The sequence below is a fragment of the Crotalus tigris genome, unplaced genomic scaffold, assembly GCF_016545835.1.
Source record: "Crotalus tigris isolate CLP2741 ecotype Arizona unplaced genomic scaffold, ASM1654583v1 scf7180000017814.3102382, whole genome shotgun sequence".
Classification (NCBI taxonomy): Eukaryota; Metazoa; Chordata; class Lepidosauria; order Squamata; family Viperidae; genus Crotalus; species Crotalus tigris.
In genome coordinates, this window is record NW_024096652.1 from 1491466 (window position 1) to 1519457 (window position 27992).

The 27992-nt window shown below is 40.7% G+C and overlaps 1 protein-coding gene and 1 long non-coding RNA gene across 6 annotated transcripts in view; one reads left to right on the forward strand and one right to left on the reverse strand.

Moving 5' to 3' along the window:
- Window positions 1-9008, forward strand: part of RAB37 (RAB37, member RAS oncogene family) — a 92775-nt gene extending 83767 nt beyond the window's left edge. For all 5 annotated transcript variants that reach the window (XM_039342867.1, XM_039342869.1, XM_039342871.1 and 2 more), the window contains 3 exons: window positions 7433-7489; window positions 7793-7869; window positions 8699-9008. In XM_039342867.1, the coding sequence (XP_039198801.1) occupies window positions 7433-7489; window positions 7793-7869; window positions 8699-8804 (240 nt within the window). In that variant the 3' untranslated portion in view covers window positions 8805-9008. The remainder of the gene's footprint in view (window positions 1-7432; window positions 7490-7792; window positions 7870-8698) is intronic.
- LOC120307761 overlaps window positions 1-27992 on the reverse strand; it is a 52930-nt gene that overhangs the window by 11862 nt on the left and 13076 nt on the right. Inside the window, exon 3 of the long non-coding RNA XR_005556637.1 lies at window positions 464-558. This is a non-coding gene — a long non-coding RNA (uncharacterized LOC120307761). The remainder of the gene's footprint in view (window positions 1-463; window positions 559-27992) is intronic.

Below are 27992 nucleotides of genomic sequence, written 5' to 3' on the forward strand. Positions count from 1 at the left end.
TCACAGGGTTGTTCTGAGGAAGGGAGGAGGAGGAGAAAATTATATTGGATATGTTTGCCACCTTATTTGCAAAAATAATAAAAAGGTGGGATACAATCAAACCAAGAAATAAATGAAAGTACTAAAATGACTTGTACACCTTTTCTGTTGTTTTGAATTTTCACATCTATATGAAAAGGTTTTTTTTTTGATCCCTATTAATCAACTGCACTCTGCCCTTGCTCCCCTTCCAGGAAATGGAAAAGTTTATGCCCATGATTGGGAAATAGAGCTTAGGCTTGGCTTATTTGAAAGAGGCTTAGCTGAATATATTTATACACTCATACACATACAAAAACACATTGGCTTTCTGAGTGCTTTGATTCAAATCATGAAGTCACCCAAACAAATGGCTTCTTTCCCTTTTTTTTCCTCTAAAAGGAATGACAGCTCCAGTTAGATGTATGACATAAGCCTTAATTACCTCTTTCCATGAGACCGGGTCACTTCACACAACTCCTGCGTTGTGTCAGAGGGTCAATGCGTATCACTTCATTTGCTCTCAAAGACAATGTGCAACTGTTGGTTTTAAAAATATCAACCAGGGTTTATATAAGACAACATTGGGGAGAAAAAGTTTATAAAAACTGCTAGCAAACTCCCCCCCCCCCCAGTCTACAGTAATTAACTGCTCAGAGGCCAGATGTGATGGGAGAAAGTGTTGGATCACCAGATGCAGATCTCAAGCTTCACAGTCTGTAGGGCCCCCATATGCTGTTGCCATCACAGCTTTTTTTTTTTTTTTTTTAATTTGCCAAACCACATTCCAAGAGACAGAGGATGTTGCTGAGGAAGCAGCCCTTGTTCCTGACATAAAACAAAGGCAAAGGGGACCCAGGGCCATTCTGACAAAATCAACATGCTGAGCATCACTGATGCTCTACTAGAGTGCCCAACTCTTCAGGAAAAAAAGAAAGGAGAAAAACATCCCTAGAGTAGGTGAGGAAAGAATAAATTAGGGGAAAACAGTGTGCCGAGGCAAAGGCCAGATGGGGGGAGGTGGAGCACCCAGGCATTTTGCTGAGGAGTCATCTTTGGATTTGGGCACTCCATGGAGCGTGATAGTGGTGAATATCTGTAGCTCAGGTGTAGGATGAGGTGGAGGTTCATTTTTTTTTTATAAAAGTTTTTATTTTCAATTTTACAATACATTACAATCTTAAAAATACTTCAGATAAAAAAATAAAACAAATTGATACACACCACTTTCGGTATTGCCCACCCATTTCCCCCCAAACCGAATCTACCCCCAACTAACTTGCCTCTTTCCCTCTTCTTCCTCTTCCTCACTCTTCACCTCTCCTCAACCTTCCTACTTGCTTCTCACCTTCTACCTTCTCGCTCCGGATGCGGTCCAGGGGAAATGCCCGAGCAATTCCTCTCTCCAAATTGAAACCTTAATATTATATACAGTAAAACTATTTCTACTTTATCTGAACTACTTAAACTTCAACCCATCCACCCCCCCTCCCCCCTCCCCCCACCCCTGACTTCCCAGAGCAAAGTACAGGATTATACAAACATATTAAACATAATCTATTTAAGTTTACTAATTATACAATGAACAAAATCATATTAACCCTTAACTCTCTTCAAACTTTAACATCATAAATTTATAAACAAATTCATTACTCATAAAATAAATGAAACTTTGTAGTTCCATAATTCTTCTGAACATATTCTATCCATCTTTTCCATACATTAAAATATCTCTCTTGTGAATGGTCCTTTAAATAAGCAGAAATTTTAGCCATTTCTGCTAAATTAGAAACCTTAAATACCCATTCTTCTAAAGAAGGCAGAGTATCCTTCTTCCAATATTGACCCACCAATAATCTTGCTGCTGTTATTAAATTCAACATTAAAATAGTTTCTTTAACATTAAAATCCACAAAAATGCCCAAAAGAAACAGTTGGGGAGTAAACTTAATCTTCCTTTTAAAAACCTTTTCAATGTTCCACCAAATCATAATCCAGAAGGCTTTAATATCTTTACAAGTCCACCAAACATGAAAATAGGTTGCATCCAAACAACCACATCTCCAACATTTAGGTTGCACGTTCGGGTACATACAGGACAACTTTTTAGGATCCAGATGCCATCTATAAAATATTTTATAAAAATTTTCCCTCAAATTTTGGGCCTGCATAAATTTAACATTTCTGGTCCAAATTACCTCCCATAAATCCAATGAAATCGGTTCCTGAATATTCTGGGCCCATTTAATCATACAATCTTTTACTAACTCTGTTTCTGAATCCAATTTTATTAACTCATTGTAAATTCTGGATTACCAAATTTTCATCTACTAAAGTAATTCCCACTTTCTTATCCAAAGTCCATCTCTGCACTATTTGCAAATATTGAAACCACGATTCTAAAATGTTTTCTTGCCTCAACACATCTGAAGACTTTAATTGCCAATCAGTACCCGACCAAATAAGTAACTCTTTATACGAAATGTTATCAAAATTCACCCCCTTGGAAACCCCCTGAATTGCTTGTCCAGGAATCCCCCAAATAAGTATTTTATAATTTAACTTATAATAATATTTTTTCCAAACTCGAAGTAAAGCATATCTTAAAATATGTGACTTAAAGACCCAATCTACTTTCTTATCAAAAATTAAATATGCGTGCCAACCATATAATAAATCCCACCCTTCAAGAACAAGAATGTCTCTATTTGTTAAATTAAGCCAGTCACTTACTAAAGTTAAAGTGGCCGCATCATAATATAATTTCAAATTTGGTGCTTTAAGTCTACCTCTTTCTCGAGCATCTTGTAAAATCTTAAACTTTACCCTTGATTTCTTCCCACCCCAAATAAATTTATTAATACTCTTCTGCCACTCATCCAAGTTAGCATCCTTCTTTAAAATGGGTATCATCTGAAACAAAAAAAGAAACTTTGGTAGAACATTCATCTTCACTACTGAAATTCTCTCCAATAACGATAGTTGTAGCTTTTGCCAATCATTTAAATCTTTTTGAACTTTAACCCATAAGCGTTCATAATTATTCTTATACATTTTTCCATTAGATGTTGTAATATAGACTCCTAAATACTTAACCTTATTAACTATTTCATAACCTGTTGTTTCAGCTATAAAATGTTTTCCCTTCCTAGACATATTTTTCAATAATATTTTAGTTTTATTCTTATTTACCTTAAAACCAGAGACCTGTCCATACTGAGCTAAAATTTCAACCAAGTCTTTGACCGAATCTGTTGGATGGGATAACGTCACAACCAAATCATCAGCAAAAGCTCTCAGCCTATAATCAATCTTACTTATTTTTATTCCTTTTAATCTAGATGAATCTCGAATTTTAATAAGTAAAATCTCCATTGTTAATACAAATAACAAGGGGGATAAAGGACAGCCCTGTCTTGTACCTTTTCCTATTTTAAATACGTCAGTTAATCCCCCATTAATTATAATTTTGCCGATTGTTGTTGATAAATGGCCTTGAGAGCAGACAAAATTTATCTCCCAAATTCATTTCCTCTACAACTTTCAATAGAAAATTCCAATCTAATTGATCAAAAGCTTTCTCAGCATCTATAAATATTAAAGCAGCAGGGATTTGGTTGTTCTTATCCAAATACTCTATTAAATTAACAATTTGTCTTACATTGTTTTTCATATATCTCCCCATTATAAATCCAGATTGGTCAGTATGAATCAATTGTTTCAAAACCTGCATTAATCTATTTGCCAATATCTTTGCAAAAATCTTATAGTCAGTATTTAAAAGAGATATAGGCCTATAATTTCTAGGTTGGGACAGATCCTGGTCATCCTTTGGAATTAATGATATGAAGGCCGTTCTCCAAGATGGAGGTAACTCTACTGCAGATAAAATATCATTAAAGAGTTCCTTAATGGTTCTATCATTTCTTCAGATAGCATCTTGTAATAAATCGCTGTTAACCCATCAGTACCTGGAGTCTTACCAACCTTCAATTGTTTAATTGCAAAAATAATCTCTTCAGAAGTAATTAAACCATTAATCCCATCACGTTGGTCACTCGTAAGTCTAGGAAAACGTGCTCCCTGTAGATATTTTTCTATATCTGAAGTTTGTATACTTTCACTAGCATATAACTTTGAATAAAAATCTAAAAAAGACTTTTTAATCAAATTTTGTTGGTAGACTTCTTTACCTTTATAAATTATTTTATCTATAATCCTCGATTTCTGTTTCTTACATAATTGATAAGCCAACCATCTACCAGGTTTATTTGCATTACAAAATGTATTATGTTTCACATACCTCAAATTAATTGCCATTTGATCTGCTAATAACATATTAAATTGCTCCTTCAGCAAAGTAATAGAAACTTTTAACTTATTATCCATTGGATTTGATATTAAAATCTTTTCCTTACATTTAATCTCACCTTCAAGATCTTTACGTTTCTGAATCTGTTTACATCTATGAGCATTGTTCATAGAAATCAAAATCCCTCTCATATATGCTTTACAAGAATCCCATACCATTGGCATCTAAGTACCCTTGTTCATATTCCAAACAAAAAATTCCTTTAAATAGCCTTTACATCGCTGTATATTCTCTTCATATCTAAATAAATCTTCCTTGTGAGTCAAAATCAATTAACTTCGGTGAAAGCTCCTTTCTCACATAGGTTCATTCTTTGAGTTATAGGTTGGCTTCCAAATGTTTTGTTACCAGGCTAGGTAACATCTTCAGGAGAATTTAAGAGATGTAAGTGTCGGTGTTCTGCTTTTAAGGGCTTCTGACCCATCACAAGACCCACCACGAGACCCTCACATGATGTGACCCCATCACAAGACCCATCACAAAACCCTCACCTGGCATGACCCTCACCTGACATGACCTCCCATCACTAGACCTACTGACTACAGAAGCCCTTATAAGCAGAAGAACACCGACACTGACAGCCCCTAAACTCAGCTGAAGAAGTTACCTAGCCTGGTAACTAAACATTTGGAAACCAACCCACAAGCTCAAGAGGCGAACCTCCACCCTCACTCCATTTCTTTCAGCATAAGAACAGATCTCACCATTGTTTCTACTGCCTTGTTTTCACTCAGGCTGATTAGGGCAGATATACTGGTACAGTGTTTCTGCTCCTAGAAAAGCTAGCAAATAATGACTACATGGCAGGGGTGGCTATAAGCTATTTTACCATCTGTTGGAATGGTTGTACTTGTAGGCTTATCAGGTCTAGCAAGTCATCAAGAGACACAGAAATTACTAACTCCTTATTGCCACCTTGTGATCATCTGAAATGGCTCTAGGTGCGATGACTGTTCTTCGGGGCCTGATGCAGTTTGAGAAACAGCAGTTTGAGAAACAGCCATCAATTCATGAAATAGTTTAGATGAAACAACATTGGGTGGCAGATACTGTAGGGTAGAATTATGCAACTCATGGACTTAAGTATGGATTTTGTGCTGTGATTGCAAAGTTTCTTTGCAAGAGACCAGACCAGATCTCCTAAATTTTGAAGGTCTGTGTTTGAATCATGTCACTTGGGAGGAGGAGATGTTTCAGTAAGAGAAAGACCTGCAGGCTTGCATAGAGAACCACAATCCCTCAGACCTTGGAATTTGCCTCCACTCTGGCCACCGTGCACATGCACACAACACGCACCTGGCAGATTATGCTTGAGAAAATATTGTGTTGCCATCCCAGTTTGGCAGAATGGTAGGCTGGAAGTGCACAAAAACTGTTTCATTATGAAAATTGAATGTACACACTCAAGTATAGAAAAGGAAGAAAAACAGAAAATAAACAAGGGAAAATCAATTATTGATTTTTGGATGGTGGTGGTAATAATAATATTGAAGATAAGGTATGCAGGAAAATCCTTTGATGGATTTTTATAGCTTGCCTCTTTGCTGACCAAAGTGAGCCAGCAGGGGGCACTCTGAATCTGTAGCTTCACATCTCTGGAATTGCCCTGGAACCATGAGACAATTTAAGACACTCCCTTCCCCCCCCCCCCCATCAGCCCTCAAAGCAGAGGCACCCACAGCTGGAAAGGCCAACAACTGACCAGCCTTGGAATATTCATCCAAGCCAAGCACCAGAAGATACGCTCAATTTGGAAATACTTTTTTTTGCCATACTGAAACAAGTAAGACTCCATAACGGTGTTCACTGTTGCCACAGGAAGATCTGGGAGAAAAACATGTCAGGACTGATCCCGGGGCTCCTTTGTGCTTCCAAATGTGGATGTTCCCCATCCCATGCTTTTCCTGTTGGAGTTTGTGGTTACTCCTTCCTTTTTGACCTACAAATGTCTATGCTGCTTCAATGCTGCACAGGAAGACCTAGTTTTCTGAATGGCTTAAAACCAAAACCAAACCTAACCAAACCTTTATTTACTTAGAAATATATTGATAGCCTACCTTTCTTTCTCTTTGAGAATCAAGGCAATTTACAACGTAAAATTGAACAGCAAATGAACTGAATGCAGACCAAACAATGGCATAACCAAAACATAATGTTCAAACTTTTAAAATTAACAAAATAAAAGAAAGCATTAAAATCCTGGCAGAAGGTTGGCTTTCACTCTTCCTGAATACAAAATGATTTGGAGTCAACACTGCATTCACCAGTGATAGAACCTACTATGCAGTAGATAGTTTTGCTTTTGCTTCTTTGGTGATTTACGTCAGTTGTCAATTATTTATGCATAATTTATTGTTATAAGATCAGTGGTTCTCAACCTGTGGGTTGGGACCCCACTTGGGGTCGAACGACCATTTCATGGGAGTCGCCAAACAACGCAGTCCGCCATTTTTTTCCCCTTTTCCTTAGCTGTGCTACTCCCTTTTATTCTATTGGCTTTTGAAAGCCAATAGAATAGACTCTCTTGAATAGAGTCTAATTCTATTGGCTTTCAAAAGCCAATAGGAATTGTCCAGGCTGTCTCTGCCCTGCTGAGCCTGCCAAAAGTCCCATTCTGCAAACGGTGCTGCACCAGTTGAGTAGTCCTCGACTTATGACCGGTTGAGTAGTCTTGACTAACGACCAGTTGGGGGTCGCAGCATTAAAAAGGTTGAGAACCACTGTTATAGTTATGGTGTTTTAATGTGCTGTTAGTTGCCCAGAGCCATAAATTTAAGATGGGCGGCCATACGGATGGATGGATGGATGGATGGATGGAGATAGATAGATAGATAGATAGATAGATAGATAGATAGATAGATAGATAGATAGATAGATAGATAGATAGATGGCTGAAAGAAGAAGCAGAGTGAGGCTAGGTTATTTAAAAATGTTTATTTTGTCTCCATTTTTAATCTCCCCAGATAGAAAAACACTGCTAAGGTACCTCATGATTATGCACGCTTCAACTCTTCCCCAACCTTACTGTCTTTCTATCTGCAGGCTGACATGAGCGGTGAGCGAGTTATCAGAACAGAAGATGGGGAATCCTTAGCCAGGGTAAGTGAATAAGTCCAAGTGTAACTGTCTCACAGCATAGTTGGAGTAGGTGACCCAAGCTTTCTGTCTAATTTCAGAAAAAGCCATCTGTATTGGCAAGCATCTCCTCCCCTTAATGCAGAGCAGATAGCATCCTGAATTATCTTCTTAACTGACCCAAATCCACCTCCTCTTCGGGATTACAAATTAGTATATTTAGGTTTCCAGGGCTATTGTTAAGGTTCCAGCATAGGAATGTTAAAAAGGATTCATCAGGTTTGCTGGCAAGATGTTGCCACTTTTTCTGCTCTGTTTTCATTCCAGGAATATGGTGTGCCTTTCATGGAGACTAGTGCCAAGACTGGTATGAATGTGGAATTGGCATTTCTGGCCATTGCAAAGTGAGTAACAGGCTGCAGATAGTTTGCCTTCAATCCCTGGGATTATAACAGCATTGGGAGAAGATGTTGAGCCTTCTTGCTTTCATTTTATCAATCCCTCCCCAGACTCAAAAGGCTGATGCCTTAAGATGTTTTGGATAGTAAAATCCAGACACCTGGCCATCCTGGTGGGACTGGTAGGAATGAGCATCCAAAAGACCAGGAGAATTTAGGAAGAAGGGAAAACCCAAGAGAATTGGTCATTGGGTTGCTATGAACTTTCTTAAGTTAAGAAAAGGCTATCCAAGGTGAGACGAAATAAAACTCAGCTTTCAAAAATGTAAGGAATTCTCACAAGTATCCGTTATCAGATCCCATAATCCATAATTCAATCCCTTGGCAGAAGTGTTAAATGGGGCAACCAAAGTTACATACCTTTGTGAAGTTTTCAGTGAGATTTCATCCATCTCCCTCTCCTAACACTTTTTTTTTTTCTTGGGTGGTTCACAAACATCTCGCCAATATTTTTTTTCTCCCCTTTAACTGCCCACTTACACAATTTGATGTGTTCTCTGGAACTCTTTGTTATCTTTGTGCTGAAATGAAACATCCAAGAAATGGTGTACTGTAGCTGGTTTTCGAGGTCACAGCAGACCGGGAAGGAGTTGTGAGTTGCATCTGTTTCTGGGCGGAGGTGGAGGTAGACATTAACATGCTTACTCCGAGTATTGCATTTTAAGAAAGATGAAATCTTCTCCTACCATAGAAGCCCAGGAAAACATTTCTCTGGGAGGAAAGTTCCTTTTCTTGAAATAATGTCTGAGCAGTGTTTTGACCCTTTCGTTTCCAGAGAGATCAAGCAGCGAGCTGTGAAGCAGCTGGATGAGCCCAGGTTCCAAATCCATGACTACATTGAGTCGGAGAAGAGGCGGTCCAGCTGCTGTACCTTTCTCTGAAAGAAGAAGATGCTAAGGCAGTTGGAAAGATCTACCGCTGAAGAGACCAAGGAGCAGAGGGCTACACAGGAGATACAGGGAAGGAATGAAATTTGGGGGAATCTACTCCAAAGACATTACTCTTTAGAGAATCCTGTACATAAGAAGTATATGTCTGTTTTTGGTTGCCACGTGTGGATGTGAAGGAAGAGTTACGAATGTGTGTGTGAAAGTATGCAAAGGCAATCAGGTTCTATAGTATTACTCAGGCCTATCCTTTGCTGGTAAGAGGAAAGGCATTGCCCACACCAAAGGGAATCAAGCTTTCTTTTGACTCTTACAGCCCTGCTCTTTGCCTTGAAGAAAGAGGGAGGGTTGACCGGGAAGGTCTCTCTTTCAAAGGCCACGGGAGACCTTTAGATAAAATAAAAAGGTTAATGGAGTGCATTGCCCTAAAAAGCCATGGTTTTGTATGAATACTGAAACCAGCAGAAATATTCAGTAAAGTAAAAGCAGACAGATTTCCTTTGACCTCTGGCCTTTCCTGCTTCCCACACCCAAAGATCCTGCAAAGAGGGCCTTTTGCTTCTCCTCCCTTCCTCCCTTGGCTCAAGGAAAGGACTCCAGGGTGTAAGTGTGTCTTTTGTCCTGGCTGAAACGCCAAGAGAATGCTGCTGACTGGAGTTAGTTAGGTGGGGGAGAGAGACCGCTATATTTTTTATGGCCATAAACAAAGTGTTAGAAAGTTGACTGTGTGTTTCGAAGATGCAATAAAAGACCATTTGGGAAAAAGAAAAGCCAGCATGCTGGTGTAACAGGCCAGAAAGCTCTAGCATCTGCTGTTTGGATGAACAAGGCTGTTTCTGAGTTTGTTTCTTCAGAAAACAGTCAGGATATATACATATACGTGAAGTGGTGGCTCCTCTGAATTTTGGTATCCCTTCTTACAAGCACATCTTGGGATTCTTCAGAAGTGAATCTTTTTAGAATTATTATTATCAAGCACTGGAGGGGGGGGGAATTTATGTTTGAAGTAGGCTAATTTCTGTCACATAACCATGTTTTATAAGCACATGTCATTTTGAGCGGGCTGGATGTTTCGCCATTGTTCCTCGTTCAAGAACACCCGATCACGTACATTCAAACCAACAGATGCAATCCAGGGAAAACTGCATGCATTGGCAGCCTATAGATATACAAAGAAGCATGTTGTCCCCAGATGAGAAGACTGTAGCACTGGGTTGCAGTAGGATGTCTCTATAGTGAGTTGGCTCTAGATGGCATTCAGCGATTCTTCTGCTTTTTCTCTACCTTGCTGCATCTCTTTCCATTGGGCTGGCAGGTTATTGCCAGACATTGCCAATAGCTGTTCAACTACTAGGGCAATCTCAACCAGATTAGTTTGCAGACTTCTTTCTAGGAGGGAGGAAGAAGCTGGGGAGGCCTTCCTCCAGCTAGCAAGGCAGAGAGGACTAACATATAAACTGGTTGACTGCATTTAGATCAGTGTTTCTCAACCTTGACAATTTTAAGGCATGTGGACTTCAACTCCCAGAATTCCACAGCCAGCAATGCTGGCTGTGGAATTCTGGGAGTTGAAGTCCACATGCCTTAAAATTGTCAAGGTTGAGAAACACTGATTTAGATGCAAAGGAGACAGGAAGAAAATGACTGGGTGGGTGAGGATAGGGCCCGGGAACAGTCTGTGATGAGTCAGGAATGCTTTGACATTAGGCTGAGACAGCAGAGAGAAATATCCAAGACCAAATGCCAGGTTTTGTCTACCTGTGCTCAGATACACCACACCGCGCAATGCATTTCAACTTGAATTTCCCATACAAATTTATCTCATAGCTGTCTTTCTTCTCCCCTGCTTCTGGAAGCAAGCAGCTAGTGGATTGTGTCTAGATCAAGAGTTCTCCAAACTTTTCAGCTTTGCAGACTAGCGGAGGGGAGGGGGATAGTTCCATGTGAGCGGTAGGCAAACATGCATGTGTGCACATGCGCTCAACTCTGTTTGCACAAGTGATGGGCATGCACACCCACCACTCGTGCAAATGGAGTGCATGCACTCGCCTGCTGTTCACGCAAGTGGGGATGAGCAATGGCAAAATATGCGCTCACCCGCCACTTCTGCAGCCTGGTTCCGAACAGCTCAAGGCCCAGAGGTGGGCCATGGCCCAGGGTTGGGCACCTGATCTAGATTGATTGATCTTTGCTGATCTGGCATACCACAGTGGCCTTTTGTTTTTTTTAAACTTCCTTTTAAGTTTTTCTTTTTTCCTTTCTAAAGTTCCAAAACTTGAGGTTACTCTTACTTATCATTCCCAACACAATGTAACCCTCCCCTCCCATTTCCTGGTTCCTTTAATCAGCATGGGTTAGGCAGGAGCTATCTGTAGCCAGACATGCTCCTTATATGTTATGCGAGGCAGGTGCAGAGAGGATTGTGGCAAGAAATGGAAGCCTTATCTGTGAAAGAGAGCTCTTCCTAGCAAAGCCCACATATTTGTTGCCCTGGCAGCATGCATAGCTTCCCAGAAAAACAACAGCAAGAGTGCCAGGGTTTAAGGGAGGGAAACAGACTCCAGCAAAAGGGAGCATAGTTTCACATCGCCTGCACCTTTCCTGGATGTCCAGTGCTGAGCTCTGGCAAATGCATGGTCTTTGCAGAATTTTGCACAAGCTTAGGAACCTTGAGATCAAGAAAAGGAATAATGTTATGGGGGAAAGAATATCACCACCACCACCACCATCATCATGATGGATGGTGGATTTTCTGGATCTGCTCATCCTTTTTTCTCTGATCAGAAATTCAGCTCTCTTCTTTAATGCACATGGAAAGGCACAAGTGCTTTTTCAGCTGTTTCCATGTTAAAACCATTAACAGACCTGTGCAATTGTGACCCAATAAATGTAGGCTGTATAGCAGAAGTAGACAATGGGTCATCCACACATTTAGAATTATGGTTCATGTTCCTTTCAGAATGGGCTGCCCTGCTCAGATCCCGTTCACAAAATTACTGAGCTGATCTATACCTTTGCAGGCCTGAAGGTATTATAGCAAATGAATGCTATGTTTGAAGCTGGCACATTGTTTTGCAACACGTCAGGGTTTTTTTCTATTCTCTCTTTTTTTTAAAAAAATCATCCACCAAGTGGTAGCGTCCAAGGTGGTAGATGTCTTAGGTACCACTTGGTCTACTCCCTGCTCCAATTCAAAGAATCTCAGGTAGCAATGTTGGGTTAAGGCTGTTGCCTAAACCTTGGAGAAACTCTTACAGAATAGTAAGGATTATAGACTGGCACTTTCATTTCTGTACTATATATTTTCTGACAATTGGATAATATATTTTAAAATAAGCCTTATCCACTGTCTGGGCCTTAATCTGAGAATAATAAAAAGAGGAATGCCAGAAAGAAATATGATTACATGGTGAAGAATTACCTACAGATAAAGCCTTATTCCTTATAAGTAGCTATAATGCTAATCATTATCTGAATGGGTAATAAATGGGTGTCGTGACAAATAAGATTGTGTGGCCATGCATTGGAACAGGGGAGACATTGTAAGCTCCCTCCTTTGCTTTTGTTGTTAAGTTTCCTTTCTGCATTGTTTGTATAACAAATCTTTCTGCCTGATTCACCAGGCATTAGAGGGATCAATTTTCCAAAGAATTAAAAGGGGAAGTGAAGAATGTGGAATAGAGCATTTGATTGTACAACAGATTCTTGGGGGGGGGGGAAGGTTGATCTGTATTTTGATGTCTTTGATTTTGTTGTGAACTATCCTGAGGAAACCTGTTTTTGAAGGGCAGTTACAAATAAACTATAGATAATTGTATATAGTTTTCTGAGGTTTTCACAGGTGTTTGTATGTAGGTCTTTGGTTATTCGGGTTTTCTCCTGCGTAAAATTGGAAGTGTCTTGGCAATGTTTCGACGAAGTCTCATTCGTCATCTTCAGGCTGGTGTTTTCAGGTTCGTGCTTCGAGGAGCAATCAGGGATCTCATAAGAAGAAGGGAGACCTATGGCAAGGAGCAGCAAATTAGACTGGACTCTAGTTTATATGATAAATTGCAATAAGAATCTGAAGCAATGACCTAACTGCATAAGCTTTACCAGGAACTCACTTGGTGGATCTATGTTAAGTACAAACACAGATTCCTCAAAGGTTGAGTCTTCTTCAAGTCAAACTTGATTCTTGATGACTTCATGAACATGTCCTGTATTTTTCTTGACAACAATCCTCATGTGGTTTGCCAGCACTTTCATCTAGGATACTGTTTTGACTTCCTAGGCTATTCCTGGATAGTTTTATATCCATGTCCAAGTCAGATTTGATCCTGGTAAGTTTTTCTGAGAACAGTCTATCTCTTAATGAAACACATACTCTCTCACACATCTCTTTCTGAACATGAACAAACATGGTTTTTGATTTATAGGAAGGGTTTAAACAAAAAGGCCAAAAGGTCTTCCCTATTTCACCTTAGTCAATCTGATTTATATTCTGTGATCCAGGAGTTTAAATCATGTACCCCAATCCTAAGCATACTTATTCAGAAACATGTCACATTGGCTGTAGGGGTGTATTAGACTAAAAGGTTTTGCTGGCTTAGGAAATTCTTTAATTTAGGCTACAATACTCTCTGCAGTACTTTAAGACTTCAACTCAGTGATAAGTTCATGCAACATGTTAGGCCAAAATGAATGAAACCCTTTTTATAGATTAGTGCAGGGGTAGGCAACCTTGGCTCTTTTATGACTCATGGACTTCAACTCCCAGAATTCCTGAGCCAGCATGAAATTCTGGGAGTTGAAGTCCACGAGGCATAAGAGAGCCAAGGTTGCCTACCCCTGGATTAGTGGAATGGGTAAATCCAGCCACTGAGTTCAATTGCCCAATCATTATAGATGGCCTTCTAATCTAAAGGATAGATTTTTCATTAATCCATTTATGAGATGATTTGGTGCATGATAATTAGCAGATCTATCCCAACAAAATTGTCCATAGGGTTAAAATGTACAATTCCGACTTTAACTACAATGTCTTAGCCAATCTCTATCTTTCTCATTCAACTTTTTCTTTCCAGATTCACTTCTGCTTTCTCTGCTGCTGACCACAGCTTTCCCATAATTACATTGCACGGAGCTCTCAGATTTTTTTTTTTTTTAACTGCCGAAAGCTAATCTAGTTAGGATTTCACATCTGCATTCACTTTGGAATGACTACACTGCTATGCACACAAAACAAATCACACTGAGTACAGTGGGGCTGGCTTCCAACAACCCAGGTATGCAGCTGAACTCTGTTCCATGGAGAGAAGGGGAAGAAGATTCATGTTATTAGTCATCTTTCTCTCACCCAGTTTTTGCACGGGTTGTTCTATCTCCTGCTCATTGTATGCCCTCTTTCAATTTTGCCCGTACAACTGCCCTGAGAGACAAAATGAGTTGAGAGAAGAGCCCCTACCCCCCCCCCCCAATTGACTTTGCTCTCTCCAGTCCCAGCTCAGCAACTTTGATCAACTACACCACACTGACTTTCTCAGTAAATATGCACAGAATTTCAGCCATGAGGGAGGGGCAACTCCTGACTGGAATTTGCCCTGCCATGGTGAGTGGGTGTGGGAGAATCTGGGTACACAAGGCCTCTTCCAAGTAATAAGCACCCAGAGTTTCACTGACTGTATCATGGTCCAAAGGTGAAGGGGAAAAGTAAACATAATCTGTTAAATTAAAACCCTCCTCCTCTCCTCCTCTTCTTTCTCCCACTATTTTTTTACTGCAGACTTCAGCATTCTCCAAATGCCTTTAGCATCCCACCGGTGGCCTTGTTGCTGTTGCTGGACTGCAGCTTAGGCTGCCGGAACAATATTGCCTGTGCTTCTGAGAAAAGGCTCTTGTAAGCTTGTAAATGTAATTCTTGCAGCTCAGTTTATCGTTATCATCATCATCATCATCATCCAGAAATCACTGCCAATGAAAACAGACCCAGCATTTGCTGGAGGTGTAGTCAATCTCATTCGTTGCTTTAACGTCAATACTGTGTACTTTAACTTCCACGCTGAAGCTTATAGGCCAAAATATTTTATCTTTTTTCACCTTGCCTATCACTTGCTGGTATGTTTTTGAGACCATTAAAGTTCTTCTTGGGAGTGCTTCAGACAGGGAGGCTGAAGTTTTGAGAGCCAATTTGGAGTAATGGTTAAGGCCAGAAATCAGGCAGCAGTGAGTTCTAATCCCACCTTATGTATGAAAGTCAGTTGGGATAGTCAGTCTCTCAGCCCAACCCATTTTACAGGGTGGTTGGGGTGAAAAGAGGAGGAGGAGGAGTTGGAAGGAATATTAGGTATGTTTGCCACCTTGAATTACTTATAAAGTAATAAAGGAGGGAATAAAAACATCTACAGAATAGAGAAAAAGCAGAATTGGAAGGGAATGTGGAGGTCTTCTAGTCCTTTTTTTTAAAAAAAAATAAGGGCTCACCAAGCTCACAGTAAGGAGAACATCCCCTGTATACAGTACTCCACTTCACGACACAAAACAAGTCCCCAATTATCCAGTGTGGAAATTATTCCTTGCCCCTTCTCTCCAGCCTGTCTCCTTGGAAACAATAAATTACCCCATTCAAATAAGCTGTCCTGCCCTGCCTGTTTTCTGCCAGCTTCCCCACCCAGAAGGAGGAGATTGGGGGCTAAGGGCTATTGTGATTTCAAGGGTTCCTGAATGGTACATGAAACCTGGCACCAATGCACCCTACGGCTAGCAGAAGCCTTCCATCCAGGAACACATTTTCAGCTACGGACCTCCGTGCTGGCTTGTTTGGATTTGTTCCCCAGCTTCAGCTTTTGTCACATCTTGTCTGAGGAGAAGCCCAGAAGGAACAGAACCAACTCTTTTCCTACTATCCCCCCCATTTCCCCCCCCCTCATTGCTCTGAACCTTCAAATGTAAATCTGGGGTATTCAGTGGGGGCTCTTTGCCTACGTGATGACTGGCATACCTCACCTCAAGCACAGCATGGAAAAATCCCCTGTCCCCCCCCCCCAGAGATGTGTGCTCACTTGATTGGCTGTTTGTCACCACCAGCACCCTCACCCACCCCCAAGCTCCCTCCAGGAACAGGGTTAAATTTGCTCCTCTGAGATTTTAGCCTATCATCAAACATGCCGAAGAGGAAGTAAAGTTGCTGGTTCTCTGTTTGATCGGTAGACAGTTAATTGGGAAGCTTTCTATTTCTGTTTGTCTTCCTTCTCCCCCCCCCCCCAAGCCTTAATCTACTCACTCCAAAGGCGTTTGGAGTTGACACCTAGAATGGATAGTTTTGGGGTTTGTCCCATTCTCTGCCCTGGGTTCTTCCTTTGCAGGCAACGTACTGTACTTCGAAGGGGAGCAGAACAGATAAAACTGACTGCAGTCCAGAAAACTTTCTGCTTCCCTGCCTCTTTACACTGCAAAGCTGGTAAAGCTGTGGAGCCTTACTTGAACAGAACTAATTTTTGTTTCTCACATGACCAAGAGATTCCTCTGGGCTGCTTGCAAGCAGGACCTGGAGAGATTTCCCCCCCCCCCATCTTGCCCTGCAGATGTTCCCTGCAATGGATATTTGAAGACTGCTGCCCATAGATCAAAAGTAGTCTTTAGTCTCCCAGACTAACAGAATAACAGAGCTGGAAGAGACCCTGGAGGTCTTCTAGTCTAACCCCCTGCTCAAGCAGGAGACCCTACTATTTGCTCCTGATAACCCTGAGCTCCACCAATCCTTTTTGGAAACCATTTGGATTCAGACTTTGGCAGAATAAAATACATAGTGCCAATTTGGATTCCTTTAGGCCAGTGTTTCTCAACCTTGACAATTTTAAGGCATGTGGACTTCAACTCCCAGAATTCCACAGCCAGCATTTGTCAAGGTTGAGAAACACTGCTTTAGGCCCCAAACCTTTCCTCCCAAATCCAAAATGATATTTGGGAATTTTAGGCTTGTCTTGAGGATCAGCTTCTTATTATGGCTGTAAGCAATCAGCAGGAAAGTTCAGCTAAGGCTTTTTATGCTTCCTTGTTTAAATTCAATAGGCTCCCTGGACTCTGGCCATGAACGGATACTTATAATTGCTCAGCTTTTCTCCCCTTTTGTATTTTTTATTCCTTTTTCTTATAGTACTTAGTTGATACTTGCCTTTTCTTTAGTGGTTAATCAGCTTCATAATGGAATGCATGACCATTTAAATCTCCCCCTCTAAGAACTTGGGCATGAATTGGGCAATATTATAATGCATTTTGTTTTATGCAAATCCAGGCAAGTATGTAAAAATACTTTCAAAATATCTGAAGCCTATAAATGTTTTCTGCACTTCCTCCTTTTCCTATCCCTTAAAAGGAAGCAAAGCTCACACCACCCTTTATGCATAATGCAGGACACGTATTGAATTATTTTATGTATATTGCCCACATCTTCAATTTGCACAAATCTTTTTACAAGATGAGCTGCTATGAATTTCTTTTGTTGTGCTTTTGAGCAGAATTACATTCCTCCCTTTGTGTGAAGCTAAAGCCCATTTTGCAGAGCCTGTGTTGAATTGTGGTTTGATTTAATCCTTTCTGTAATTTAACCCATAATGTGCAAGTTAGTAAAGCAGTTGTGTACTTCTGGACATTTGATTATGCAAAAGAGGCAATTGAGACTGGTTCAGGTGTGTTATGTAGAGTTCAGGAGCACCAAATCAAGGTATCTCACCCACTCAAGTCATCTCAGAGAAGGACCATATTCCTGGTATCTACCACAGCTACTAAAAAGTAGCTGCAGGATTGGGATATTAGCACAAGTTCTGAGTCAGAAACTATATATTCCCTCTGAGCAAGCCTTTCTCTGCCAAGGATGCAGCAGGTAAGTATCACCAAACATCTTTTGCTACTGTAGAAAAAAACAGGATAGCATCTCCTTTCCCATTTCACACACAAATGGCCTAACCTCTGAATTGTTCTTCTCAACAGAACAGTGTCCTTCACCAGATACGAGGAGGGCAGCAAAGAAGATTAGAATTGGGCAAACATTTTGGCACAGAAGATTCCCAATTCCATCTTCTTAATCTAGATGCTCTCTTCCGCTGTCTGAGAGCCCCCCTCATGTGGGTTGGGTTCACACACTAACAATAATAATAACAACAGCAACAACACTGAAGAAGGAGACCGAGGGACTAATTCTGGTTGCACAAGATCAAGCTTTAAGAACAAATGCATACAAAGCCAGAATTGAGAAGATAGCAACAGATGGTAAGTGCTGCCTATGCAAAGAAACTGAAGAAACAGTGGACTACTTGGTAAGCTGTTGCAAGAAGACTGCACAGACTGACTACAAGCAACAGTATGACAATACAGCAACAACAGTACACTGGAAAATCTGTAAGAAATATTATTTGCCTGCAAGAAAGAACTGGTGGGCCATAAAATAGAGAAAAACATAGAAAATGAAGAAGCTAAATGGCTCTGGGACTTTAGAATTCAAACAGACAGGCACCTGCCACATAACACCCAAGACTTAACAATTGTTGATAAAAGACAAAAAAGTTTGGATAGTGGATGTGGCAGTACCTGGAGACAACAGAATAGAAGAGAAAGAATGGAGAAGATATCAAAATACAAAGACCTACAATAGAAATAAAATGACTGTGGCAAAAGCAAGCAAAGGTAGTCCCAATAGTGATAGGGGCCCTGGGTGCAATCCGAAAACATCTGGAGCACCACTTAACAACCATTAGCATTGACAAATCTGCCATCAGTCAATTGCAAAAAGCAGATGTATTTAGAACAGCTTCCACCCTGCGGCGATATCTGTAATACCATCAAACATCCAGATCTGCCTATCCCAGGTTCTTGGAAAGGACTCGATAGGTAGATAAGAATGCCAAACCCAGTTAACATCTGGCTGACTGTGTGACAATAATAATAATAATTCAATAGGTGGATGTAAATGCCAAATCCAGTCTGAACATCTGGCTGACTCTGTGACAAACCATAACAACACTTCAGACTTAAAAACAGTCAATAAGAAAAACAAAAAAGTCTAGATAGTAGACCTGGCAGTATCTGGAGACAGCAGAATAGAAGAATACAAAGACCTGCAAACAGAAGTAGAAAGACTGTGGCCAAAGAAAGCAAAGAAAGTAGCAATAGGCATAACAATAGGAAATAGGCACCTTGGATACAATCCCAAAACATTTGGAGCACCATTTGAACACTATTGGCATTGGCCATCAGTCAATTGCAAAAGGCAGATTTACTTGGAACAGCTTCCATCCTGCAATGATACCCTTTAACAGCAACTTCTGCCTAACCCAGGTGCTTGGGGAGGTCTCATTAGATGGATAAAAATATCAAATTCAGTCTAAACATCTGGTTGACTGTGCAACCAATCATAATAAATTAAATGTGTATGCCACTCAACTCTCAATGACTCTCGGTGGTTCACAACCATCAAAGAAATTACAACGCAATCGATACAGATTAAAGATTAAAAAAAATAGCAAGTGTGATGAAACAAGAGTTGTCATTCTCTCTTGCCAAAGACCTGGGTGAAGAACCAGGTCTTCAGGGCTCTTCTAAACAATAGCAGATAGGGGGAGGAATCTTGTCCCAGCGGGCTACTCCTTGGTTTATGAAATTATTGCAATTGGCTATGTTCCCATAAATCCAAGTCCATGCATCTTAATTTGCAAAGTGCAGTGAGTAGGTTTATGTAACATATTAAGTCAAAACCAAACAAAGTACAATTATGAATTATGGCCTTGTCTGATCTCAGCATCTGCCCTAATGATCAGAATAACTCAGCAGTGCTAGTTATTGCCTGTTATCAGTGACTTTTTATCTTCTTTTCTTCTCTAATCTGCTTGAGGAGGAGATAGGCAGAATTAGTGACTTATCAAGCCAGCAATATTTTTCTCAAGAGGACAATTTGTTCAAGAGGCCAAAAGAAGAAATCCCTCTTTTCATACCAGATTAATGAATAACAATTTGTATAACTTTGGACATAAAATTACAACCCCCCCCCCTCTCTTTAGCCAATGTGATGTTGAACTACTCTTGGAAATGTTCTGAAAAAAAAAATAGTTAGACCAGTGGTGACGAACCTATGGCATGGGTGCCAGAGGCGGCACCCATAACCCTCTCTGTGGGCACGCGCGCTGTCGCCCCAGTCCTAGGCCTTTAGCTGGGTTTTATAAAACCTTTTCACTTTAGGCCTCCGCCGCCATGTGCAAAAAAAAAAGAGGTTCAATTAATCAATCAATTTCAACTCGCGGGGGAAAAAAAAAGATCTTGCAAAGTTGGAATTGATTGATTGAACTTTTTAGTCCCACCCAGTCTGCTGTTACCACTGCAGCCACGCCCACTCAATGGGCCACACCTACCCAATGGGCCACACCCACCCAGCACCCAATGATGCATGTGGGTTTTGGGTTGCAGTTTGGGCACTCGGTCTCTAAAAGGTTCGCCATTACTGAGCTAGACTGTACATACACACACACACACACACACTTATGCCCAGAATTTTGTAAATTGTGGACTGACTCAGAAAGTACATGCTGGACCTCTAAAATATCCATCAGCAGTTGTAAGTTGAATGCACTTTGGGCCTGTACTTGGTTGATCAATCCATAGCAGTATTTCTCAACCTTGGCAACTAGGTTGTGTGGACTTAAATCCCAGAATTCTCCAGTCTGCCATTCTGGGAGTTGATGTCCACAGACCTCAAAATTGAAAGGTTGAGAAACAACAGTAGAGGTACGTTAGTGCAAAATCAAAGCCTTCTTCTGTATCTGCTCAAGGATTGCCACCCATCTTATCTCAGGATGACTCTGGCAGCTTACAATGTTAAAAAAGGTAAAACTATACAAAACGTGTATAATACGAATAAAATACTATAAAGGTATAAATTATCAACTTTAACTGAAAGATGGAGAGGGAGGTAGTAGGATAGCGGGGGAGATGGGATCTGTTATTTATCTATCAGTCGCCTCCAGTGTAACACTCTCCCATTGGAGGTCCAGGGCAACTGGCAAAACCAGATTTTGAGGCTCTTACATAAGGTCAGGAGGGTGGGAGCTGAACAGATGCACACTTGTGTTGGCAAAAATTTACACGTACAGGAGGCAACAACAGATCTTGTTTTATGTTGTATGTTATAAATTACAAATGATAAGGCAGCTAGATAAGTTAGAGCAGGTACGCTGGCTGAGGAATTCTGGGAGTTGAAGTCCACAAGTCATAAAAGGGCCAAGTTTGAAGACCCCTGAGTTAGGGTATGGCCTTAATCTTAACCCCCACTCCCAAACCCACTTTACACACTATGTATGAAATTGTGAATCACACAACTACTATTCCATTTGTTCCTTTGTTTGTATCCTGCCTTATTTTTATAAATAACTTAAGGTGACAAATATATCCCACACACTGTCCTCCTCCCATTTTCCCCACAAAAAAACCCTGTGAGGTGAGTTAGGCTGAGAGAAAGTGACAGACCCAAAGTCACCCAGCTGGCTTTTGTGGCTAAGGTGGAACTTGAACCCATGACCTCTCCCATTTACTAACTTGATGCCTTAATCACAAGACAATTACCCTACCACTTGGTACCATTTACTTGTACTTTTGATATGTTTGAACAAGCCCATTGTCTCCTCACAAAGTGTTTACTATCCTTCATATTTTGAAAAGTAAAGACCTACTCTGTCTAGATACTATTTGCACTTTAAAATAAGGAAAAATTCAAACACAGGAAAAATGGAACTTCACTCACCCATTGGGTTTTTCTCTGTCACTTCTCTTCCTACATAAGAATGGTTCTTAAACTGTTAGATCTAATTAAACCTTTTTCTGGTTGTGATTGGTGTCATACCTACCAAAAAACAAAAACAAAAACCCAGATTTTGTCTGGCAGGGAGTTTATTTTTCTCTCGGCAGTGATTGTCCCAAATTGGATCCTCAACTCACAAAGAAGCAGTTACACATGACTCCATTATTCCAGGTTATGCACAAATTATGCCCATTTTAAGAACTGTTGACCTAGAAAACCCCTATGGAGCTTATTTGGAATCTTATTCCTAAATTCCATTCAGAAAAGCCACTCCATCAATTAAACAAAGTTGGCATTTCTTCCATAGACTACAAGAATATAATAGAGATTTCTGATACTGCTTTCATTCAAATATATTTATTTGTGAATGTATGGAGTTGTTGCATTGCACAATTCTCCCTTCAGCAGCCTTTCTGATCTTCTATACTTTAACGATATCTTTAAGAAGTCTTAATAGGGGACCTCCTTCCATTGCTTTTTCAGAACAGGTAGGGTAAGCAATCAGGAAGATCACAAAGGGACACAGAAGGTGTAAGGAAAAACAGTGAAGCCTCCACATAATCATTGTGGTTATGCTCAAAAACATCATTTTTTTCACCTTTCATAAGATAAACTTCATTGACCTTAAAATGAAGATAGGAAAAAAGGCCCCTTTTCAGGAAATTGGAAGACATGGTTTTGCACAGTAGGATAAACAGAAATGTGGCTGGCCTTAATGATAAAATGTTTGAAAATGTAAAGAGGAAAAAATTGAAAGATGTAACACTTTGCTAGTCCTTATGTCCCCATAATTTGCTATTCCTTTAGTTGCTCCCCATCCAATTTTGTGGAATACATTTTTGCCATGTTGGCCCCTCCCTGTTTGTGTCACTGTGTGCCCAATGACATTTTATAGATTTCTTTCTGCTTTTAAAGGGACAGTGCACTGACTCGGATTTATTTTCCTTTGCATTGTAGAGAGGAATTTGCAGCCCCTACCCACCACCCCCATCATATTATGCAGTTATTAAAACCTGGGTGTGTATTATTACTTCAAATACAGTATGATCAGCTGATGAGTTAAGTATATTCTACATGTGCTCCAACAGACCCTGCCTCCCCCCAGGCCTGTCTATTATAGGTCTGTGGAGAAAATGCCACAAAGATATCTTTGAAGTTATTTCTGTCATTTCACAGAAAGGAAATGGGCAAAACTACAGTATTTTCATTTTTGTTACTTGAATAATGTTGGTATTGACTACTAGCTCCCAGTTTCTTATTTGTGTGAAACTCAGAAAGAGAGCACAGTCAATGAAAATGCACCCTAATTTAAATATATTGCTGCTATCAGAATTTAGAACTAAGCCATGTATCACATATAGTATGGGAATAGTGAAGATACTCTGCCTCTTTAAGATAACAACAGTTTCCTCAGATAACAATTGCTGCTTTTGACCCCTTCAACAAAAATGGCCAATCCCAGCAACAATAAAAAATAGAGAGAGTATGTGGTACCTCAGATTGTCTGCAGTTCACTCTAAATCAGTACTTCTCAATCTGGCAAACTGAAGATGTGTGGACTTCAACTCCCAGAATTCCCCAGCCAAGATATGTTCAAATTGCCAAATTTGAACAACACTGTTTTAAGGTTGGCTGGGGAATTCCGGGAGTTGAGGTCCACACATCTTCAAGTTGTCAAGTTTGAGAAACAGCGTTCTAAATCATGTACCTATGATTTCAGGAGACAGTTCTTGCTGTGGTAGATTTGTCTAGGGCTAATCCAGACCTCCCATGTATGCCTTTTTGAGGTACTTTGGTGAAGGATTAAAGAACATCAGAAAACCAGGAGACAGTGAGTTCTAGTATGACCCTAAAGGCCAGCTGGGTGACCTTGGGCCAATCACTTTCAGTGCTAGAAAGGAAGCAAAGGCAAACTACTTCCTAAAGGCTTTGCTAAGAAAACCTCAGGGAATCCTCCAGGCAGGTGCCAGGGGTTAAAACTGCCTCAAATGTGCACACACACAAAAGATATATGCTTGGAATATATAAGCTTTATATGCTTCCTTACAAATAAAAATGAGTAGTTAGAGTTGTGCCTACGCATGCCTCAAAGGGATAAAACTAAGCAAGGGGAGTGCTTACTATCTTGAGGAAAGGAACGGGCAACTAGTATTTTGATAAAGCAGAACTTTTGAATTAATTATATCCCTACTCCAGCCATCCTGTGAGCAGGGATCTAATTCTCTCTCCCAAGCGATTCTTTGAGAGCAATCACTGCATATTCTAAACATTATAGTTGCACTGACCCACTGAAGAAGGTTGGGAATTGCTGATTATAAAGAAATGTGAGAAATAATGGGAACAAATTTATTGTGCTAATAATTATCTACAATAGCTGGCAACAGTTATCCATGGTTTGATCTCTTCCAATAGTAGTATTGTATCCAAAGAAATTGGCATTTTACTTCCAGATGCCCCAATCCTGAGTTAACATATTGATTTCAGAATTGTTGCCAGGCCTTAGAACATGCTCTGATATATGCTTGATAATTTTTTAATAAAATCTTGAGGTAGGGTTTTCTCATGCATGTTATTCAGTAATAACACTAATTCCTTGAAAATGAAGTTGCTTATTTAAAATGCATACAGGCATACATAGGCATATGAAAGAGTCTGTGAATAATTTCTTTGAGATATTAAAAAATGAAGAGCTAAGATTAAAGTGTAAATCAAGACAATAAGGCAGACAATTAAATGCTAGCATGATAAATCCCACAAAGGAAATAAAGAGCCTTTTTAAATGATAAGAACTAAAAATAACAATATCAAATTAATCTTTGGATGATACAAAGATATCAATCAAATGTTCTAAGCTGTAATAGTATTAACACCATATATAACCTGACAATGAACAAAATGCTTTCAACTTGTTATAGACAAAACCAGAAACATTTGCTTAGAAGTCTTCTTTTTCATCCTTCTACTGAAAAAATTATGGACCAGAAAACAGCAAAATGCAACTGTTGTAAATCAGGCATATATCTACCCATCCAATGTTACATATTATTGTAGTTATTTTGTATCTTGCACAACGGATCAATAATTCTTGATGTCTTAATAGATTCCAAATACTGGAAATAACATTAAGGAACTAGTAGGCAGCCTTGACAAGCATCAGCAGCTCTAAAATAATTTGTATGATTTTCAGTGTAAGGTATAACAAGTAGAAGAAAAGTCCCGAAACAAAAAAGGTGTGTTTATCTCCAAATCCTTTTTTGCATCACTAACAGGATAATTGTAACCAAACTTGCTGAACAGTGTACAACATGCACATTCGGTAGGAAACTTTTCTGTTGTTAGCTACATTTTGAAAAAAAAATGCTATTATTTTTTATACAATCTGCCACTAGTTTGGATATGTGTATGCATATGCAATATGTAAGTATATATATATATATATATATACTATAATTAGAAATAAAAACAAAAATGCGACTCTTGGAGGTATTCATATTGTCAAAATAATGATCACCAAGAGAATATCTATCAAAAATAGAATTTAATCCACCAAGCTTTCGTCAAATACATTTGACATCGTCAGGGTTAAAAGGCAAACGCCGGGGGAAGTCTTATATACAGTTGTTTAATGCCTGTTTCCGGCTCTTGGAGCGTGTCATCGGCCCCAGCTGATCGAGTTGAGTCTCAAGCGCACGCCCCACATCAGCATCTATCCTCTTTCCATTGCTAATTTGCATTCTGTCATACGTTACTCCGTTAGCTGTTTCAGAGTTGGGGGTCAGGATCTTTTTGTCTCCCCTGCTCATAACTCCCCCACCATCCCACACACGGCTTCCCTTAGGGAGCGGGGGTGGGTAATTATTTAAATTGCTTCCAATATCCCTGCAAGCCCCAAGACCACTTTGATCTTGTTTATCTATCCCTCGGGGTTGTAACGCAGGCTCATAGTCACCACCCATGCTATTCCTCCTCCCCTCCTCCTTCCCGTGAGTTCTCCTAAATGATCTACTGTTCGTTTCCACGCTCTCTCCCTTGCGCACACTCAAGATGTTTTCTGCCATTGTCCCATTGTCAGTGCCTTGTTGTTCCGTCCATTGTCGGTAAGCACCATTCCCACTCATCCCCAATTCTCCATTCTCACTCCGTACGGGGCTCTTCCCCTTTAATTGCAGTCGCTGTTTCACTCCGCAGCTTTGTGTTGAGAATGTCAGAGGGGGGTGCCTTCCTCTGCTCGACTGCGACCGGGTTATCATAATGTGCCTGGTAGTATCCTCAAAGGGGGATTCATCCTCGTTCTCATCGTCCTCGTTAGACTTTATTATATTCCGTTTTCCTTCCGGTTCCTCAAGCCCCACTCCATCTCCATTCCGTCCCAAAAAGAGTCTGCTCCCGGCGGATCGTGGCAAACCTAGCCGCAGTTGTCCGCTGGAGTTAGTCTGTTGTCGATCCGGGAGGGAGGAGCTGTCAATAGAGGCTCCATTGGTGTAATTACGCAGGGAGGGGGGCCGGGTGGTATTTTGATTACAAGTTTTTTGATTGGGTCCCCCCCACATGTTAGTACGGTTGCTGGCACTCCACATTTTTTTCAGAGCTTGGTGCGCTGCACACAAGTCTACGCGCCGATTGATGGACTCCGTTCCTGAAAACCATGCCTCTTTCAGCAGGCAACCTCCTTTTGTCGTGTCGTTGGCCAAGATTTGGGCATTCTCAAAGTTAAAGCAATGGTCGTATTCTGCTACATGGGCCCAAATCTGCGAATGTTGTTCGCCTCGTCTAATAGCCAACCTATGCTCATGTAGACGAGTCTTAAGTCTTTTTGAGGTCTCGCCTACATAATTACTCTGGCACCCCGTGCAGTTGATCTTATAAACTATAGCTGATCTCTCGGCGGTAGGGAGCTGGTCCTTGGGGCGCATCACTTTAGCTCGTAAGGTCTGGGTAGGTTTGTGGGCTACCTGTATATTGTGGGGTGCCAGAAGCCTGGCTGTGGCTTCTGACACATTACTAATGTACGGTAGAGACACCCGTACGGTTCGTGTCCGGGGTTCCTCTCTTTGCTGTCCGTTTCGGGGGTCTGATACCATACTGTGTCGCTTAATAAACCTTAGGGGGTACCCATTCATCCGGCATATGCGGAATAGATGTTTTCTTTCTTCTGCCTTAGACTCCATGGTGCTGCAGTGCGATTGCACCCGTTTAAACAAGGTCTTAATGCAGCTGGCTTTATGGGAGGCCGGATGGTTGCTATGGAAGTGGAGGATTCGGTCCGTATGGGTGGGCTTCCGATAGACCTTGGTGTTCAAAGTTCCATCTAAGGAACGTTGGACCAATACGTCCAAAAAGGCTATCGAGCCCCGGATCTCCTCCTCCACCGTAAATTTAATGTCCGGATATATTGAGTTTAACACTCCCATAATTACTATAATATATATATACTATATATATACATTTTTTGGATTGCTAACAAAGAATAAGGGAGGATGGAATAGCTATTTCAAGCTTCTTAGCTCTCTTCAGCCAAACATACCCTTCTGAGATTCGAATCTGGACTGCTTACATCAGTAGTTCTCAACCTTTTTAATGCCGCGACCCCCAACCGGTCGTAAGTCGAGGACTACTCAACTGGTGCAGCACCGTTTGCAGAATGGGACTTTTGGCAGGCTCAGCAGGGCAGAGACAGCCTGGACAATTCCTATTGGCTTTTGAAAGCCAATAGAATTAGACTCTATTCAAGCCAATAGAATAAAAGGGAGTAGCACAGCCAAGGAAAAGGGGAAAAAATGGCGGACTGCGTTGTTTGGCGACCCCCGTGAAATGGTCATTCGACCCCAAATGGGGTCCCGACTCACAGGTTGAGAACCACTGGCTTACACGTTAGGCAGTTGTGTTAACCTCAAGGACACAGGCTCTTTCTCACTTTGTCAGCTGTATCAGGGAGGGAAGAGACAAGGGAAGGAGATTTACCTTGAGTGTTTTGTGATGGACCCTGTCGGCCCAAATATGGGAGAAAGAAATCTTTCTTTCTTTTTCTTTTTTTTTCTTTTGCCTGAATCAGCTCAATCTAGCGCCATCCACAGGCAGCAGTCGCCAATTGCGACCTCATTTGTATATATACATTTTTTGGATTGCTAACAAAGAATAAGGGAGGATGGAATAGCTATTTCGAGCTTCTTAGCTCTCTTCAGCCAAACATACCCTTCTGAGATTCGAATCTGGACTGCTTACATCAGTAGTTCTCAACCTTTTTAATGCCGCGACCCCCAACCGGTCGTAAGTCGAGGACTACTCAACTGGTGCAGCACCGTTTGCAGAATGGGACTTTTGGCGGGCTCAGCAGGGCAGAGACAGCCTGGACAATTCCTATT